The 19,163-nt window shown below is 41.9% G+C and overlaps 1 protein-coding gene across 1 annotated transcript in view; it reads left to right on the top strand.

Moving 5' to 3' along the window:
- Nucleotides 1–14,644, top strand: part of xpnpep2 (X-prolyl aminopeptidase 2) — a 43,842-nt gene extending 29,198 nt beyond the window's left edge. Inside the window, exons 15-21 of the mRNA XM_008120230.2 lie at nt 1,632–1,692; nt 3,186–3,255; nt 4,937–5,041; nt 7,691–7,750; nt 12,451–12,527; nt 13,523–13,621; nt 13,724–14,644. Of these exons, the coding sequence (XP_008118437.1) occupies nt 1,632–1,692; nt 3,186–3,255; nt 4,937–5,041; nt 7,691–7,750; nt 12,451–12,527; nt 13,523–13,621; nt 13,724–13,918 (667 nt within the window). The 3' untranslated portion in view covers nt 13,919–14,644. The remainder of the gene's footprint in view (nt 1–1,631; nt 1,693–3,185; nt 3,256–4,936; nt 5,042–7,690; nt 7,751–12,450; nt 12,528–13,522; nt 13,622–13,723) is intronic.
- The last annotated feature ends 4,519 nt before the right edge of the window (nt 14,645–19,163 follow it).

Here is a 19,163-nt window from a genome sequence, read left to right as displayed (position 1 = left end):
GGCATGTTTTGGTGGTCTGGGGATACCAAGTCACCTTGTCTGTCTCCTGAAAAATCTGTATAAAGACCAAGAAGCCACAGTCAGAACAGAACATGGAACAACAGACTGGTTCAAGATTGGGAAAGGAGTGCAGACATCAAGGATGCATAATTTCACCCTCCCTATTCAACTTGTACGCAGAACACATCATGCGACATGCGGGTCTTGAAGAATCCAAGGCTGGAGTTAAAATTGCTGGAAGAAACATCAACAACCTTAGATATGCAGATGATACCACTCTGATGGCCGAAAGTGAGGAGGAGCTGAGGAGCCTTATCACCAAAGTGATAGAAGAAAGTGCAAAAGCTGGGTTGCAGTTAAACATCAAGAAAACCAAGATCATGGCAACTACACCTATTGATAACTGGCAAATAGAAGGAGAAGACGTGGAGGCAGTGACTTTATATTTCTAGGCGCGAAGATGACTGCAGATGCAGACTGCAGCTAGGAAATCAGAAGACGTTTCCTTCTTGGGAGGAGAGCAAAGGCCAACCTTGACAAAATCATGAAGAGCAGAGACATCACACTGGCCACGAAGGTCTGCATAGTGAAAGCAATGGCATTCCCCATAGTGACCTATGGATGCGAGAGCTGGACCATAAGAAAGGCTGAACGAAGGAAGAGAGAGTGCTGGAGGAAAGTCCTGAGAGTGCCTTGGACCTTGGCAAGAATCTCCAACCAGTCCATCCTCCAGGAAATAATGCCCAATGGCTGCTCACTGGAGGGAAGGAGATGAGAGGCAAAGCTGAAGTATTTTGGCCACATCATAAGGAGACAGGAAAGCTTGGAGAAGATCATGATGCTGGGGTAAATGGAAGGAAAAAGGAAGAGAGGCCGACCAAAGGCAAAGATGGATGGAAGGTATCCTTGAAGTGACTGGCTCGACCTTGAAGGAACTGGGGACGGTGACGGCCGACAGGGAGCTCTGGCGTGGACTGGTCCAGGAGGTCACGAAGAGTCGGAGATGACTAAACGATTGAGCAGCAACATATTTCCTTATAGGGTTGGTCTAGATGACCTTTGTTGTGTGAATGTTGCAACTGGCCACCTTGATTAGCATGAATGGCCTTATAGCTTCAAAACCTGGATGCTTCCTGCCAGGGGGAATCTTTTGTTGGGAGGTATTAGCTGGCCCTGATTTTTTTTTTTCGTGTCAGGAGCAACTGGAGTTGCTTCTGGAGTGAGAGAATTGGCCGTCTGCAAGGACGTTGCCCAGGGGACGCCCGGATGTTTTGATGTTTTTACCATCCTTGTGGGAGGCTTCTCTCATGTCCCCGCATGGAGCTGGAGCTGATAGAGGGAGCTCATCCGCACTCTCCCCAGGTGGGATTCGAACCTGGCAGCTTTCAGGTCAGCAAACCAACCTTCAAGTCACTTAGTCCACTACGCCATCTGGGGGCTCCTAGCTGGCCCTGATATGCCTCAAGCAGACAAGAGTTTTTTTCTCCCACCCTGGACATTATTCCACAGATATATAAACCCCACTTGCCTAGTTTCCAAAAGATGTCACAACCTCTGAGGATGCCTGCCATAGATGGAGTTCCTATTATCACATGTGGCCCTGCAAATTTGCGCTTCTCTTTCTCCGGCAGAGATGGGACCACGGACATCACCCGGACTGTCCAGTGGGGGGAGCCCACAGCTTTGCAGAAGGTACGGCTTCTTTCTTCCAACATCTGCTGGGAAAGCTCACCTGGGGACAGGCTTTGGAGCAGGCCCTATGTCAGTGATGGCCAACATATGACACACGTGTCAGCACTGACACGCCTAGCCATTTTTGCTGACACGCTGCCGCATGCAGATTGATTGGATGACTATGTCTTTTGTGGCCAAATTTGGTGTGATTTGGTCCAGTGGTTTTGTTGTTTACTCCATGGGAATAATGCACATTACATTTATATATCATTCTATTATTATTCATAGAATCATAGAATCATAGAATAGTAGAGTTGGAAGAGACCACATGGGCCATCCAGTCCAACCCCCTGCTAAGAAGCAGGAAATCGCATTCAGATGGCCATCCAGCCTCTGCTTAAAAGCCTCCAAGGAAGGAGCCTCCACCACGGCCCTGGGGAGAGAGTTCCACTGTCGAACAGCCCTTCTCACAGTGAGGAAGTTCTTCCTGATGTTCAGGTGGAATCTCCTTTCCTGTAGTTTGAAGCCATTGTTCCGTGTCCTAGTCTGCAGGGCAGCAGAAAACAAGCTTGCTCCCTCCTCCCTATGGCTTCCCCTCACGTATTTGTACATGGCTATCATGTCTCCTCTCAGCCTTCTCTTCTGCAGGCTAAACATGCCCAGCTCTTTAAGCCGCTCCTCATAGGGCTTGTTCTCCAGACCCTTAATCATTTTAGTCGCCCTCCTCTGGACGCTTTCCAGCTTGTCAACATCTCCCTTCAACTGTGGTGCCCAAAATTGGACACAGTATTCCAGGTGTGATCTGACCAAGGCAGAATAGAGGGGGAGCAGGACTTCCCTGGATCTAGACGCTATTCCCCTATTGATGCAGGCCAGAATCCCATTGGCTTTTTTAGCAGCCGCATCACATTGTTGGCTCATGTTTAACTTGTTGTCCACGAGGACTCCAAGGTCTTTTTCGCACACACTGCTGTCAAGCCAGGCATCGTCCCCCATTCTGTATCTTTGATTTCCATTTTTTCTGTGAAGTATCTTGCATTTGTCCCTGTTGAACTTCATTTTGCTAGTTTTGGCCCATCTCTCTATTCTATTATTGTAGTATATTATCATATTATTACTATTATATTATTCATTATTCATGACTACATTGAAACTAGAATAGAGAGAAATCAGCGTGGAAACTGCAAGAGGTACCATAGATCATTGTACATGGAAATAAGGGTAGTAAATAGTTTTTGATTTATTAAATACAGCTATATATTACTATTATACATTTTTGTTATTTAAAGTATACATATTGAGAAATTATGGGGTTTTTTCTCGAAGTGACACACCACCCAAGTCATGCTAGGTTTTTTGGTGAATTTTGACACACCAAGCGCAAAAGCTTGCCCATCATTGCCCTATGTGCTAGATCTCAAAATTCCAGATCTATGATTCTGTGAATTTGGCTCATCTTTTAACATGCCCAGTTTCCCCTTTTTAATGAACTTCTTTCTTCCACATCTTAGGAAGCTTATACACGGGTGCTAATGGGAAACATAGACCTGTCGAGGCTCGTCTTCCCACCCAGGACGTCAGGTGAGGCTTTCTCTGTGTGAGGCAACCAAGGGAGGAAAAAGAGGCAATGAATGGACTTGGCAAATGCCATGTTGCCTGGATTTTGTTTTTTATGTACTCTTCATTAAGATTTATCATTACAATTATAAAATACAGATAGATTTAAAAAAATATAGAGGTTTTTATCATGCGAAATAAAGCAAATTAACATTGAAAGTGTGAGAATTTTTTTTGTATAGAAAGTAGGAAATTGAATATATAATCTACTAGCTGTGCCCGGCCACGCGTTGCTGTGGCGAAGTATGGTGGTATGGGAACTAAAGTATTGAGGAATTGGTGGTAGTTACAATTATTGCTCTCCCTCTAATTAGGACTTCATTTTTCTTTTCTTTTTGTTGTATCAACCTAGTGGCATGGATGATGGGTTGTGTTGTCAAATTTCGAGGTTGGGGGGCCTGTAGTTTTGTTGTTTTGTGTGTCGCCGTGATGCCATCACTCATATATATATATATATATATATATATATATATATAAATAAAAGGGTAATGGAATCACGGCACCGGACAAAACAACTAAACTAAATGCCCCACAACCTCGAAAATTGACAGCAAAACGTCTCATCCACGCCTCTACGTTCATACAACAAAAAGAAAAGAAAAATTAAGTCCTAGCCACAGCAACGCGTGGCTGGGCACAGCTAGTAAAACGTATTAAAAAAAGAAGAAAAGAGAAAAAAGTAAACAATAAAAATAAAGTTTGTGGACTTCCTTCTTACTTTTGATAGTCTAAACATATTTGTCTGTTATTTGTTTCTAATCTTCCCCTCTGTCGTCTTCGTATCTTTGAGACTGAGTACCTTCAACAGATAATATAGATTTATAGAAAAAAGAAACGATAGAGTAGCTAAGAAATCCTAAGTATCCCTTATATTATGTATATATTAAATAGTACAGCAGAGTCTCACTTATCCAAGCTTCACTTATCCAAGGTTCTGCATTATCCAACAGTCTGCCTTTTAGTAGTCAATGTTTTTGTAGTAAATGTTGTAATGTTTTGGTGCTAAATTAGTAAATACAGTAATTATTACATATCATTACTGTGTATTGAACTTCTTTTTCTGTCAATTTGTTGTAAAACTTGATGTTTTGGTGTTTAATTTGTAAAATCATAATGTAATTTTATGTTTAATAGGCTTTTCTCTTAATCCCTCCTTATTATCCAACATTTTCGCTTATCCAATGTTCTGCCGGCCCGTTTATCTTGGATAAGTGAGACTCTACTGTATTTACAGAGTTACAATTGTACTATAGGGTAGATAGATAACTCTAAACCTCAGTAAGAGACTGTTTAAATAGACGTACCTGTTAGGATTTAGTGTTAGATTAAAAAGAAAAGAAAAGTAAAAAAGAGAGAGTAGAAATAAAAAATAATAGGGAGAAAAAATTTGCCTGGATTTTGGCGGCAGATCAGGAAAGCCCTATTTGGAATGAGCAAAAATTTTGCTTTAAATTGACTTTTCTTGCAGCCCATTATAGGTGTGAAAACCAGCCCACAAGCCTACCAAAATAGCTTACTAATGCTCATCGACAGGTCTAAATGGTTGAATGGGTTTCTATAGGAGATGGGACAAGCAACAATTAATAAATGTGTATGTGAATCTCTCTTGGCTGCTGTTCAGCACATGTTGCCTTTTGACTTTCAGGGAGAATGGTGGAGGTCCTGGCACGCCGGCCACTCTGGGAAGTTGGACTCAATTACGGTCATGGCACTGGTCACGGCATTGGCAATTTTCTATCCGTTCACGAATGTAAGTGTCATGATGGGTTGTGTCTACTAATATTATAATATATTGTATATATATATAATATCAATAATAATATTATAATGTAATACAGTGTAATATCAATACTAATATTATAATGTAATACAGTGCAATAATAATAATAATAATAATAATAATAATAATAATAATAATAATAATAATAATAATATCTAATGACTTCTGAGCCCACTGAACATATGGAGCCAGATAAAAATGCAGGAATTTTTCAAGACGATGAGCATGAAAAGCCTGTGGCCACTGCTTATACTACACCTGGCACATTGACCATGAAGCAACAAGAACTTAAAGAAAAATTTTTGACCCATGCTGCATTGAAGGAAGGAAGGCAAAGATTGCCAACATTGAAGACAGTACCAAGAAAACATCTGGCACCTCTAATAAATGATGTGAATGCTGCACTCGCAACTGTTGAGATAACAACAATGGAAGAAACCAACCAGCTTGCATATAGCACAGCAGTGATTGTAACACAAGAACTGGGGATACAACAACTGAAACCCACAAGAAAAATGATTGCAAAACCAAAATGGAAAATAAGGCTGGAGTTAAAAATCAAGAGCCAACGATCAGATGCAAGCAATCTAAAAAACATGAAGGAGCAAAAACTGAAGAATGTCAAATAAAGAATTACCTGATTAAAAAATATTGGCTGAACACAAGAAAAATTGCAGAAGCTCTTGAAACTGTGAAACAACAAATCACGGCAACCACCAGAAAAATTGAGCGATATGAAGCTAGAGTCATCCAATACAAACAAAATCAACTCTTCCAATCTGATCAGAGGCGGTTCTACCAGAGTCTGAATCATCAGGTGGCTGTGAAAAATGAAAAACCAGAAAAAAACAGCTACAAATGCATTCTGGAAAGATCTGTGGGAAACAGAAAAAGGTTGCAACAAAAAAGCTGAGTGGATAAAAAACTTTGAAAATAAATTTTCAGACAACAAAATAAGAACCTTGGAAATAACAACAGAAATAATCACTGAAAGAGTGAAGAAAGCCAAGAACTGGACATCACCTGGCAATGATCAATTGCACGGATTTTGGCTTAAATATCTGAGTAGCCTGCACTCAAAAATGGCTGAACAATTCAATCACATGCTGCAAACTGGAAACATTAGCAAATGGATAACAACTGGGAAGATATATTTAATACAGAAAGATCCAGCAAAAGGGGCAATACCAGGAAACTACAGGCCAATAACATGTCTTCCTACAATGTTCAAACTGCTGACAGGCATAATAGCTGATCAAATCCAGGATTACTTGGAGGAAAATAGCATCTTGCCAGTAGAACAAAAAGGTAATAAAAGAAGAAGTAGGGACACGAAAGATGAGCTTCTGATTGACAAAATGAGACTGGAGAATTGCAAAAGCCGCAAAACAAACCTCTATACAACTTAGATTGATTACAAAAAAGCATTTGACTCACTGCCACATTGTTGGATTATCAAATGTCTAGATGTCACAGGGGTTTGTGAAAAAATTAGAAAGTTCACCGAAAATGCAATGAAACAATGGAAAACTGAGTAGTTTGTGGGCAACGAAAGCTATGGAACTGTTAACATCAGGAGAGGAATTTTCCAGGGCGACTCACTGTCACCACTGCTGTTCATCATTGCAATGGTCCCTCTGTCAGTAATTCTACAGAAAACAAACCTGGGCTACCAAATAGCAAGAAATTCACCAAAAATTTCCTACTTGCTGTACATGGATGATCTAAAGCTTTACGGAAAAATCAGAAACAGAAATCCAATTACTGACCAACACAGTCAGAATCTTTAGCACTGACATCAGTATGGAGTTCGGCCAGACAAATGCGCCACAGTGGCATTAAACAAAGGGAAAATTACTCACAGTGAGGGCATAGAGATGCGAAATGGACAAATCATAAAATGCAATCAGCCTGAAGCCTATAAATATCTGGGCATACTGGGAAAAATTGAGAGCCAAATTGACAAAGAGGAGACGGAGGGCCTGATTCTGGCAGCCCAAGAACAAGCCATTAGAATCAATGCCATCAAAGCCAAAATTGAAACGTCGACGACAGATCCCAAATGTAGACTCTGCAAGGAAGCAGAGGCAAGTGTGAATGTTGCAATTATTCACCTTGATTAGCATTGAAAAGCCTTGCAGCTTCAAGGCCTGGCTGCTTCCTTATTGGGGGAATCCTTTGTTGGGCGGTGTTATCTGGATTCCTCCAGGCAAGGAGGCTTAAGCAGCTGAAGCACATTGATTAGCATTGAAAAGCCTTGCAGCTTCAGAGCCTGGGTGATTCCTGCCTGGGGGGAAATCCTTTGTTGGGAGGTGTTAGCTGACTCTGATTGTGTCCTGTCTGGAATCAAGGTGATTAATTGCAACATTCACCCTTGCCTCCAACAGACAAGAGATCTTTCTCCCACCCTGGACATCATTTCACAGATATATAAACCCCACTTGACTAGTTTCCAACAGACTTCACAACCTCTGAGGATGCCCGCCATAGATGTGGGCGAAATGTCAGGAGAGAATACTTCTGGAACATGGCCATACATCCCCAAAAACACACAACAACCCATCCATCCCATTTGTAGTGTGAATCCTGCAAGATAAGTAACTGAGCTTCTCTCTCTAGGGCCGGTGGGCTTCCAGTCCAACAACGTGCCTTTAGACAAAGGAATGTTCACCTCCATAGGTAGGTGCTGATCTTCTTTGTCCTTGGTCCTTGATCTACTTCTTGCAGAATTCTGGGGTTTGTAGTTTAGTTAGATTCAGGACCTGCCCTTCTCTAAACTACAAGCCCCATAATTCTGAAGGATGCAGAAACTGGATTTAAAGTGGATCTATGCTCTAGTGTGATGAGTGCCTACTAATGTTCCAAAGCCAGGCTCTTCAATCCTAGGCAGAAACAGTCAGCTAATTTCTCCCTCTTTCTTGTCGAGCATAATTCTCTTTGTCCCACCAAACAGCTTTGTAATAAAGCTTTTGCCTGCTCTTTGGTTTTCACCCATCTCTTTCTTCTTTTTATATTGATCACTTGGATGGGCACTAGAGCTCTTTCAAAAATATATATACAGTAGAGTCTCACTTATCCAACATTCGCTTATCCAACATTCTGGATTATCCAACGCAGTTTGCCTCCCGCCCCGATCCACAGCTGTTTCTCTAGGCAGCAAGGACTGAACTTTTTATGGATTTAATTTCCAACATTATGGCTACTGTAAGTTCATTTTATGCAATTCTATCTTTATTTGTAGTCAAGTTGTTAGTAGCCAATGTTTTTGTCATCAATGTTTTCAATATACAGTAGAGTCTCACTTATCCAAGCTAAACGGGCCGGCAGGAGCTTGGATAATCCCTCCTTATTATCTTGGATAATAAGGAGGGATTAAGGAAAAGCCTATTAAACATCAAATTAGGTTATGATTTTACAAATTAAGCACCAAAACATCATGTTATACAACAAATTTGACAGAAAAAGTAGTTCAATACGCAGTAATGCTATGTAGCAATTACTGTATTTATGAATTTAGCACCAAAATATCACGATATATTGAAAACATTGACTACAAAAATGTCTTGGATTATCCAGAAGCTTGGATAAGCGAGGCTTGGATAAGTGAGACTCTACTGTATTGCAATGTTTTGGTGCTGAATTCATACATACAGTAATTACTATGTAACGTTACCGTGTTTTGGACTGCTTTTTCTGTCGATTTGTTGTAAAACATGATGTTTTTGGTGCTTAATTTGTAAAATCATAACATAATTTGACGTTTAATAGGCTTTTCCTTAACCCCTCCTTATTATCCAACATTTTCGCTTATCCAACGTTCTGCCGGCCCGTTTATGTTGGATAAGTGAGACTCTACTGTATGTTAAGTGATGGATTGGTTTTTCTGGGGTGGTTCTGTGTTTTGAAGGGCACATTTTCTCCTCTTTGAATAAGTTCTTAGAGTTAAAGTATTATACTCTAGTGCAGGGGTCCCCAAACTAAGGCCCGGGGGCCGGATGCGGCCCTCCAAGGTCATTTACCTGGCCCCCGCCCTCAGTTTTATAATATAATATTTTATATCATTTTTAATAATACATTGTATTTACATATAATATTGATAATAATATTATAATGTTATACAATATAATACTAATACCATATAATAATATTAATTATATGTTATATATTACATATAATATTACAGTATAGTGGTATAGTTCAATATAGTAATATATAATGCTAATATTGTGCTATATTAATAATATAATATATTGTATGTACATACAGCTGCTCTGAGTCCCCTTCAGGGTGAGAAGGGTGGGATATAAATGTAATAAATAAATGTAGTAAATGAATAAATAAATAATTTTAGACTTAGGCTCGCCCAAAGTCTGACATGACTTGAAGGCCCACAACAACAACAATCCTAATTCCCTTGACTATCTCATTGGCCAGTAGCAGGTCCACACTTCCCATTGAAATCCTGATAGGTTTATGTTGGTTACAATTGTTTTCATTTTTAAATATTGTATTGTTCTTTCATGTTGTTGTTTTGCACTACAAATAAGACATGTGCAGTGTGCCTAGGAATTTGCTCGGTTTTTTTTTTTCCAAATGATAATTCGGCCCCTCTACAGTCTGAAGGATTGTGGACCGGCCCTCTGCTTTAAAAGTTTGAGGACCCCTGCTCTAGTGTTATAAGAAACAATCAGGGCCAGGTAATCACCTCCCAACAAAGGATTCCCCCAGGCAGGAAGCAGTCAAGCTTTGAAGCTGAAAGGCTATTTAGTGCTTATCAAGATTATCAGTTACAACATTCATACTTGCCTCAAACAGACAAGGGTTTTTTCTCCCACCCTGGACATCAATCCATAGATATATAAATCCCACTTGCCTAGTTTCCAACAAACTTTACAACCTCTGAGGATGCCTGCTAAAGATGTGGGCGAAACGTCAGGAGAGAATGCTTCTGGAACATGGCCATACAGCCCGGAAAACTCACAGCAACCCAGTTATACTGATCCTCCTTAGCATGATAACTATAAAACAAATGAGAGAAAAGAGGAAGAGTTATTTTTGTTCCAATATGTCCTGAGAGTGGAAATAAAAATATTGTAGCAGGTGCTGAGGATGGCTAGAAAACGGGGGCAACAGAAATGTTGTCTGGAAACTTCTAAAAAGAGAGAATTGCAACAATAGATACTATAGCCTCCAGCAATTTTCTTGTGGATTTGCCCAGTCTGGAAGAGCCCCATTATTAGTGGGTTGCTGTGAATTTTCCGGGCTGTATGGCCATGTTCCAGAAGCATTCTCTCCTGACGTTTTGCCCACATCTATGGCTGGCATCCTCAGAGGTTGGGAGGACTGTTGGAAACTAGGCAAGTGGGGTTATAGATAAAGGTAAAGGTTTCCCCTGACATTAAGTCCAGTCATGTCCGACTCTGGGGTTTGGAGCTCATCTCCATTTCTAAGCCCAAGAGCCGGCGTTGTCCGTAGACACCTCCAAGATCATGTGGCCACTGGCATGACTGCATGGAACTACTCCAAAACTACAGAGACTTTGATTTGTTTTGACTCCAAGCCAGGTTTGAGCCAATTGAATTGTACACTGATATATTTAGTTTTACAGCATATTATATGCCATTTTGAAGAGACCGAATGTACACAAACTTTGGTTGGAGTCTTGTTGATACATGTCTGATATATGTTTTATACTGAAAACTGCTCTGTGTAGCAATTAAATCTGGATGATTGCAGTCTAAAAATCTTTATACTCTGTAAGTTACGACTGTGTGCCACTACAGCTGACAGAATTGGATCATCAGTTGTATTATTATTTGTATTATTGTTAACATTATTGTGTATATGATGCTCTAATATACATATTGTGTTCTATGTTTTGAACCTTTACTGTGGTGCATATTTTTCAGATATTGTTTAGAATAGACAGCTGTGTTTAGTTATTATTATGAATTTCCATTATTAGTCAAGAGTTTGGAAAAAAAAAAACACTTTGTTGGACCGTAGATGTCCAAATTGTAGCAGCAAAGGCACATGGTAGCCTTGTGAAGCTTTAAACCAGCCTCCCCCAATCAGATGACATCCAGATGTTTTAGACCAGGGGTCCCCAAACTAAGGCCCGGGGGCCGGATGCGGCCCATTGAAGCCATTTATCCGGCCCCCACGGCACAAGGGCAGAAGGGGGTTGGGCTAAATAATCCAAGGGGTCTCTTCTTTTCTTACAACCATTATTATTATTATTATTATTATTATTATTATTATTATTATTATTATTATTAACATTGAGGCTGGGTGGCCATCTGTCAGGGATGCTTTGCTTGTGCTTTTGGTGCGCAGAGGCAGAAGGGGGTTGGACTAAGGGTCTCTTCCAACCCTCTTTTTTATTATAAGTATGACACAGCAAACAAGATAGATATGCTGGATTTCGTATTACAAAATCACAAGTCGAACACTTCCCAAGTGTCTAGGACTGTGTGATGTATTTTCGGATGATGCGTGCAGATCCCAGTAGGGTGGCCTTTTGCAGATCCCAGTCGGGTGGCCTTTTGCAGTTGGCAGATCACAATTTTGTCAATGTCTATTGTTTCCAAATGCTGGCTGAAATCTTTTGGCACGGCACATTTTTTATTATCATTATCATTTTATTATGACACAGCAAACAAGATAGATATGCTGGATTTCGTATCACAAAATCATAAGTCGAACACTTCCCAAGTGTCTAGGACTGTGTGATCTATTTTCAGATGATGCGTGCAGATCCCAGTCGGGAGGCCTTTTGCAGTTGGCAGATCGTGATTTTGTCAATGTCTATTGTTATTATTGTTGTTATTATTATTATTATCATTGAGGCTGGGTGGCCATCTGTCGGGGATGCTTTGCTTGTGCTTTCAGTGCACAAAGGCAGAAGGGGATTGGACTCAATGGCCCAAAGGGTCTCTTCCAACCCTCTTTATTATTGTTATTATTATTATTGTTGTTGTTGTTGTTGTTGTTGTTGTTATTAATTATAATTATTATTGCTCAGTGGCCAACTATAGTCCGGCCCACCAACAGTCCGAAGGATCGTGAACTGGCTCCCTGTTTAAAAAGTTTGGGGACCCCTGTTTTAGACTATCGCTGCCAGACATCTGGATGGCACCTGGGTGAGGAAGTGTCACAAACTCTGATGGTCCTGCCGCCCAAAGTTAGTAGCGGAAATGGTTGTTAAGCAAATGCTGGTGCTATTTTTGCATGCTCCAAAAGGATCTGGGCACCAAAAGATTTCCTGGTGAGGAACCTCCTATGCCCAAAGAAAATCTTCCCAAGCACTTGGAGCCATAGATAGTAGATCCCCAGGAGTCTTTGCTCTTGAGTCTTATCCTTTGTCTTTCTCTCTCCAGAGCCTGGTTACTATCTGGAGGGTGAGTTTGGGATCCGGCTCGAGGATGTCGCACTTGTGGTTGAAGCTCAGACCAAGGTAATCCTCCTTCCCATTTTTTGATGGGTCCACCTTTAGTGTTTTCCAAACTGGTGAATCTCAGCAGTGCAGGCAATCTCACAATTATTTTCGTTGCTGCTCCATAACTGTCATAACTGTTATGAATCATAATTTAAAGATCTGATATGCAGGATGTATTTTCATTCACTGGACCAGATGTGGCACAAATACCCGAAACGATCAAATTTGAATACGGGTCGGGTTGGCATGGGGATTGATTTTGTCATTTGGGAGTTGTAGTTGCCGGGATTTGTAGTTCAGTTGCAATCAAAGAGCATTCTCAACTCCACCAACGATGGAAATGAACCAAACTTGACACACAGAACTCTCATGCCCAACAGGAAATACTGGAAGGTTTTGGTGGGCATTGAGTTTGAGTTTGGGAGTTGTAGTTCACCTACATCCAGAGAGCACCGTGGACTCCAAACAATGAAACTACAGGAAAGGAGATTCTACCTGAACATCAGGAAGAATTTCCTCACTGTGTTATCGAAAGCTTTCATGGCCGGGATCACAGGGTTGTTGTATGTCTTTCGGGCTGTGTGGCCATGTTCCAGAAGTATTCTCTCCTGACGTTTTGCCCACATCTATGGCAGGCAACCTCTGAGGATGCCTGCCATAGATGTGGGCGAAACGTCAGGAGAGAATACTTCTGGAACATGGCCACACAGCCCGAAAGACATACAACAACCCAATTTCCTCACTGTGAGGGCTGTTCAACAGTGGAACTCTCTGCCCCGGACTGCAGTGGAGGCTCCTTCTTTGGAGGCTATTAAGCAGAGGCTGGATGGCCATCTGTCGGGGGTGCTTTGAATGTGAACTCCTGCTTCTATGCAGGGGTTTGGACTGGATGGCCCATGAGGTCTCTTCCAACTCTACTATTCTATGATTCTATGATGGATCTGGACCAAACTTGGTATGAATACTCAATATTCACACTGAGCTCGGTCTTCCCTTCTCGTTGTCTGTTTCAGTATCCGGTGCATGAAGAGCCCTACCTGACTTTTGAGGTGGTGTCATTGGTGCCCTATGCGCGGAATCTCATTGACATCAACCTCCTGTCTCAAGAGCAGGTGAATTACTGGGAAGGGGATGGGAAAGAGGCAGGAGGCACAAAAGCAAGACCTACCAGGAGTTCTCCCTGCTGCCTTTTTCTTTTGTCTTTTCCTTTGCAGATTCAGTACATCAACAGCTACTACGAGTCCATCCGCAAGTATATCGGGCCCGAACTCCAGAGGCGTCACCTGGATGAGGAATACCAGTGGCTGCAGCGAAACACACAGCCGCTTTCTCGCTCCTCCCTGCTGGCAGCCTCCCTGGGCACCTTGGCTATGGGCACCGTAGCCTCCACCCTTTTGCCTGGGGCATAGGACTAGGCCACCTTGACATTTCCATCACTACAATCTATATATATAAAAGAGTGATGGCATCACGGCGACCAACAAAACAACAAAACTACAGGCCCCCCAACCTCGAAATTTAACAACACAACCCATCATTCATGGCTCTAGGTTGATACAACAAAAAGAAAAGAAAAATAAAGTCCTAATTAGAGGGAGAGGAATAATAATTTTTATCCAATTGCTACCAGTTAGAAGGCTAAGCTCTGCCCACTTGGTCTCCTAGCAACCTACTCAGCCCAGGGGAAAGGCACAGTTAGGCCTCACTTAGGCCTCTTCCACAGATTATCTAATTTGCACTGGATTATATGGCAGTGTAGACTCAAGGCCCTTCCACATCTATATAATCCATTTAGAATCTTATATTATCTGCTTTGAACTGGATTATCTTGACTCCACACTGCCATATAATCCACTTCAGTGTGCATACTGAACATAAAGACAACCATACAACAGACATTCAATACCACCACTACCTCATCAATTTCTCACCAACACCACCAGACAACGTCACAGCAACGCGTGGCCAGGCACAGCTAGTGACCAATATTTCTTCTTTTGGATGCATTTCAAGACATTAGCCTCCAGACTCATCTCCGACTTCTGAAAATCATTGCAACCAATCCATTCCCCGTCAGGTTTGAGATCCGACCTTACCCATATCTTCCGATCCAGATTAAAATATTTTGCTGTTCAGAGAGTGCTCTTCACTTTCCAAATCCTAGGTACCCGGGACAATCCAGAGACACTTAAAGGGTTGAGGAGGAGTAAAATAAAAGAGAAACAGAAGCACATGCACATGATGGGTCAATAAGCCAGAATTCTTGACTTAAAATGAAGTAAAACCTCAGCCAGCTTTTAGTATCTCTCTATTAGATGCTGTTGCCAACTGCCCCATGCTGTTAGGCCCTATTTGCCCTATGACGTTGTAAAATGTACTTAGATAATAATAATAATAATAATAATAATAATAATAATAATAATAATAATAATAATACACTTTATTTATATTCTGCCCTTCTCTCCTAGGGAACTCAGAGTAGATTCCAGCATTGACATAGGCAAACATTCTATGTCTTTACAGTCAAATACAATGGGACATACAAACACAAACAAGGCAAAGGCTTCTCCTTTCATTTCCGGCTTCTGGAAGCAGTGCTCATCTCTTTTCTCCATTTTCAAGCCGATGAGCCTGCGATGTCAGCTCCTGGTCATGTGGCTGGCAAGATTGCTTGGAGTGTCTCTTTGCCTTTTCCCGCTGAAACAGTACCTATTTATCTACTCACATTTGCATGTTTTAGAACTGCTAGGTTGGCAAGGAGCTAGGGCTGACAAATGGGAGCTCACCCCATCTTGCGGATTTGAACTGTCCACCTTCAGATCAGCAGTTCAGCCAACCTTCTTCAGGTCAGCAGTTCAGCCAGCCTTCAGGTCAGCAGTTCAGCAGCACAAGGGTTTAACCCATTGCGCCACTGCAGCCCCCGTTAAGAAACGTCTCTTTGAGTTTATTGGTGTGAGTGGTGCTCCTTGTTCCTGGCGGAGCAATGTTTCAGGAGATCGGTTCAAAATGTGGACTAACCCATGAAACTGGTCTTCTGTATCAAAAATCGTCTCTTTTCCTACATGGTTCTGCTCCATAGCTAGCTTCTCCATCACTTCTGCTTGCATGTCGACATCTTTTTCCCACTTTTTAGCATTCCTATCCTCTTCATCTGCTTTGATGGGTCTCCTTTTTATTATTTTCCGCTCAGCCGCTCCAGATCACCAAGGTCATGCTAATGTTCCCTGAGAGAGATTGATTGTGCGCAGAAACGGAGAGAGAGAGAGAAACACACATGCACTTACAAATACACACAGCCCAGGGCTATTACCTACATTATCATGCCACTATATTCAGTTCAAAATGTAACTTGTGTCAAAATCAATGTTCTGTCAGTGTCAAAATAGGCACTGAAATTGTACACAAATTCACCCAGAATGACAGCGGCATCCATCCGGGAAAGACTGCCTCATTTTGGGGTGCCTCTTCGCAAATGTTCTTTCATCATCCTGCACCAGGAGAATCACCACATTAAGACTTACATTTTTAATCTTGTTGATTTCATCTAGGACCCTTTCATATTGGATATGTAGAGCTTTAAGATGTGCTTCTTTCATTGCCCGGGTGAACTGCGGGGGCCTTACTTTGAAGCTCAAGAATCCCAGTAACCAGAGTCACTTCAAGTTGAACAATCAAAAAAGATTGGCAGACTTGGCACAAATTGTTGAGGTTACAAATACAAATAGTCAACTTATAAAACCTGGCAGACGTTCCTTTCTTGCCTTTCCCCTTAGTTGCAGGGTTAACTTCCTCCAAAGGCGAAGAGATCCTGAGATCCTCTCTGCCCTAGCCCTGAGCTGCTATATCAAAAAGAGCAGATCTTTCAATATCTAAGCTCAAAGCTAGCTTGGAGATGAATTAGAGCTTCTTCCAATGGCAAAGAAATCCTGGGACATTCTTTGCCCCAGTGCTGAGTTGCTATCTTGGAAGGAGCAGGTCCTCCCCTATCTGAACTCAGCACCAGTTTTATAGGCAAGAGGTCAGTACTTACGATGGCTTGTCTGAGCTGGCCTGGCTTGACCACACAAGCAAATCTGAGTTCAATGTGTTGTTGAAGGCTTTCATGGCCGTGATCACAGGGTTGTTGTATGTCTTTCGGGCTGTGTGGCCATGTTCCAGAAGTATTCTCTCCTGACGTTTCGCCCACATCTATGGCAGGCATCCTCAGAGGTTGTGAGGTATGGTTGTGAGGTTGTGAGTTCTTTTCTCTTCAGTGAAAAGGCAGAAAAGGCTTCTCAAAATGGAGACTTCATCCCCAGGAAAAAGGGGCAGTCTCAAGAACAAAAGGATGCCTTTGCAATCTGAAAGTAGCCAAGGCCTGCAGGTTGGTTGCAAATCTCTGTTAAAAATTAACTATCAGGGTGCTATTTCCTACAACTATGGAACAATGCAAATCAAACCTCTGGGGGACGGAACAGGCCCTCTGATTCGTTTTAACTGTCATGTTCCCATCCTATAGAATCCTAGTTTAAGGGTGTTTGTGTGTGTGTAATTCCAAGCTATGTATGGAGGAAAGGAAGCAGGAAAGGGGGTCCATCCTTATCAATTAGGGCATGGGGAGTAAAGATTGTCCCAGGATGGTGTCCAGTGTGGGGCAGAAAGAAGGAAGCAATGTCAGTGTGTGGATACTTAGGAAGGAAGCAGTGCAAAGGGTTGCTGCTGGAGATATTGGGATCTGTTTGGATCGCCTTCCTTGGGCATGATCTCTATCCCTCTGCACTGTGCTTGGTGCTATCCTTCTCTGCCTGTGGTTGCAACCCAAGCTCCAGCCCAAAGTTGTCCAAACACATCCAGTAGAGAAAAGGAGGTTGACAGTCATCACAGCGTAAAAGCGCCTGCCTTTCCATCCTCTGTGTCCGTCTGTCTTGTCAGCCACTTCTCGTTCATTTTAAGGTCAGGAAATTTCAAGTTCCCACACTCACTTGCTCACTCTCTCAGGCCATGGGAAGGAGGTGAGAAAGGGGAACCATCCAAAGTGATTGCAAGGTGGGCGGTGAGATTGACAGGAAAACAATGCCTGCATGGAACAACATTTAATAATATAACAATAACTTTATTTTTATACCCCACCTCCATCTTCCCAAAGGGACTCAGGGCGGCTTACACGTGGCCAAGCTCAGGTAGTACAGACAATATAAAAAACCCAACAAAATAAAAACAAATCAATAAAATATATTAAAATTGTCAGAGTAATTGCAGCGCAGCAGTAGTTGGATGGAATCAGTGGAACGCAGAATGAAGTGACACCCGGAGACTTTGGTAAAACTATATACAAAGTTTTACTGTAAGCAGTAATGGTCAAGACAAACAGACTTGCAGACAATGGACACAGGACTTGATTCTCAGCAGACAGCACTCGACTCAACTCTGAACTGAACTGAACTGATGCAATCAGCAGTGCACACACACTTGTGTCTGGACACTCCCCAGTTCCAGCCACACATCAAGGTCATTACAGCTTCTCAGCAATTAACTCTTTCCAGACTATAGTACACTCTGGATGATGCAATCAGTATGCAATACAGGCAAGACACAAATTTCATTTAAACACTACCAATACACAAATCCCACATTAACAAAAATCACCTTTACAATAAAACATAGTAAGGTTAAAAACCTGAGTAGGGACATAAAAATGAATTGGGTCCAAGAAAGTGCATATAGTAAAAAATGTAAACAGGAGAAGAGGTATGTCTTTCGGGCTGTGTGGCCATGTTCCAGAAGTATTCTCTCCTGACGTTTCGCCCACATCTATGGCAGGCATCCTCAGAGGCTGTGAAAGCCTTCGACAACACAAGGAGAAGAGGTAGATAGCCAGGGACTATTATCATGATAAGGGGCTTGGGATGGGGTAAACATAAAAACTATTTACAACTGAAGGAATGGAATAAAGTGCATTTTGTGTTGAGGTGACTTTGAGGAGGGGGAACTGTAGGGCTTTCAAGAACTATTGTGGTTCAGAATAAAACGGGCGAATGTGGCTTTAATGGACTCAAACCAACACAGTATATTTTGTACTGGAGCTGGAATATAGTCCTTGTGTGGATTCAACACAGATTAGGAACATGTAGGACTTTACTAGTTGCGCCCAGCCACGCGTTGCTGTGGCGAAGTATGGTGGTATGGGAAATAAAGTATTGAGGAATTGGTGTAGTTAAGGTAAAGGGTAAAGGTTTTCCCCTGACATTAAGTCCATTATAAATGGGTTATATAGCTGCATGGAAGAGCCTTGAGTCTACACTGCCATATAATCCAGTTAAAATCAGATAATCTGTATTTTATAGGCAGTGGGGAAGAGGCCTAAGTGAGGCCTAACTCTGCCTGTCCCCTGGGCTGAGTGGGTTGCTAGGAGACCAAGTGGGCGGAGCTTAGCCTTCTAACTGGCAGCAATTGGAATAAAAACAATTATTCCTCTCCCTCTAATTAGGACTTTATTTTTCTTTTCTTTTTGTTGTATGAATTTAGAGGCATGGATGATGGGTTGTGCTGCCAAGTTTAGTGTTTCTGGGATGTGTTTTGTTGTTTTGGCCTAGGCCGAAATTTCATTACCCTTTTATATATATAGATTGCACAAAGCAGGCCCACTGGCATTGCATTGCAGTTGTATGCATCCCA

The sequence above is a fragment of the Anolis carolinensis genome, unplaced genomic scaffold (genome assembly GCF_035594765.1).
Source record: "Anolis carolinensis isolate JA03-04 unplaced genomic scaffold, rAnoCar3.1.pri scaffold_12, whole genome shotgun sequence".
Taxonomy (NCBI): Eukaryota; Metazoa; Chordata; class Lepidosauria; order Squamata; family Dactyloidae; genus Anolis; species Anolis carolinensis.
Note: the sequence above shows the minus strand (reverse complement) of the source record. Positions and strands in the feature narration are given on the sequence as shown.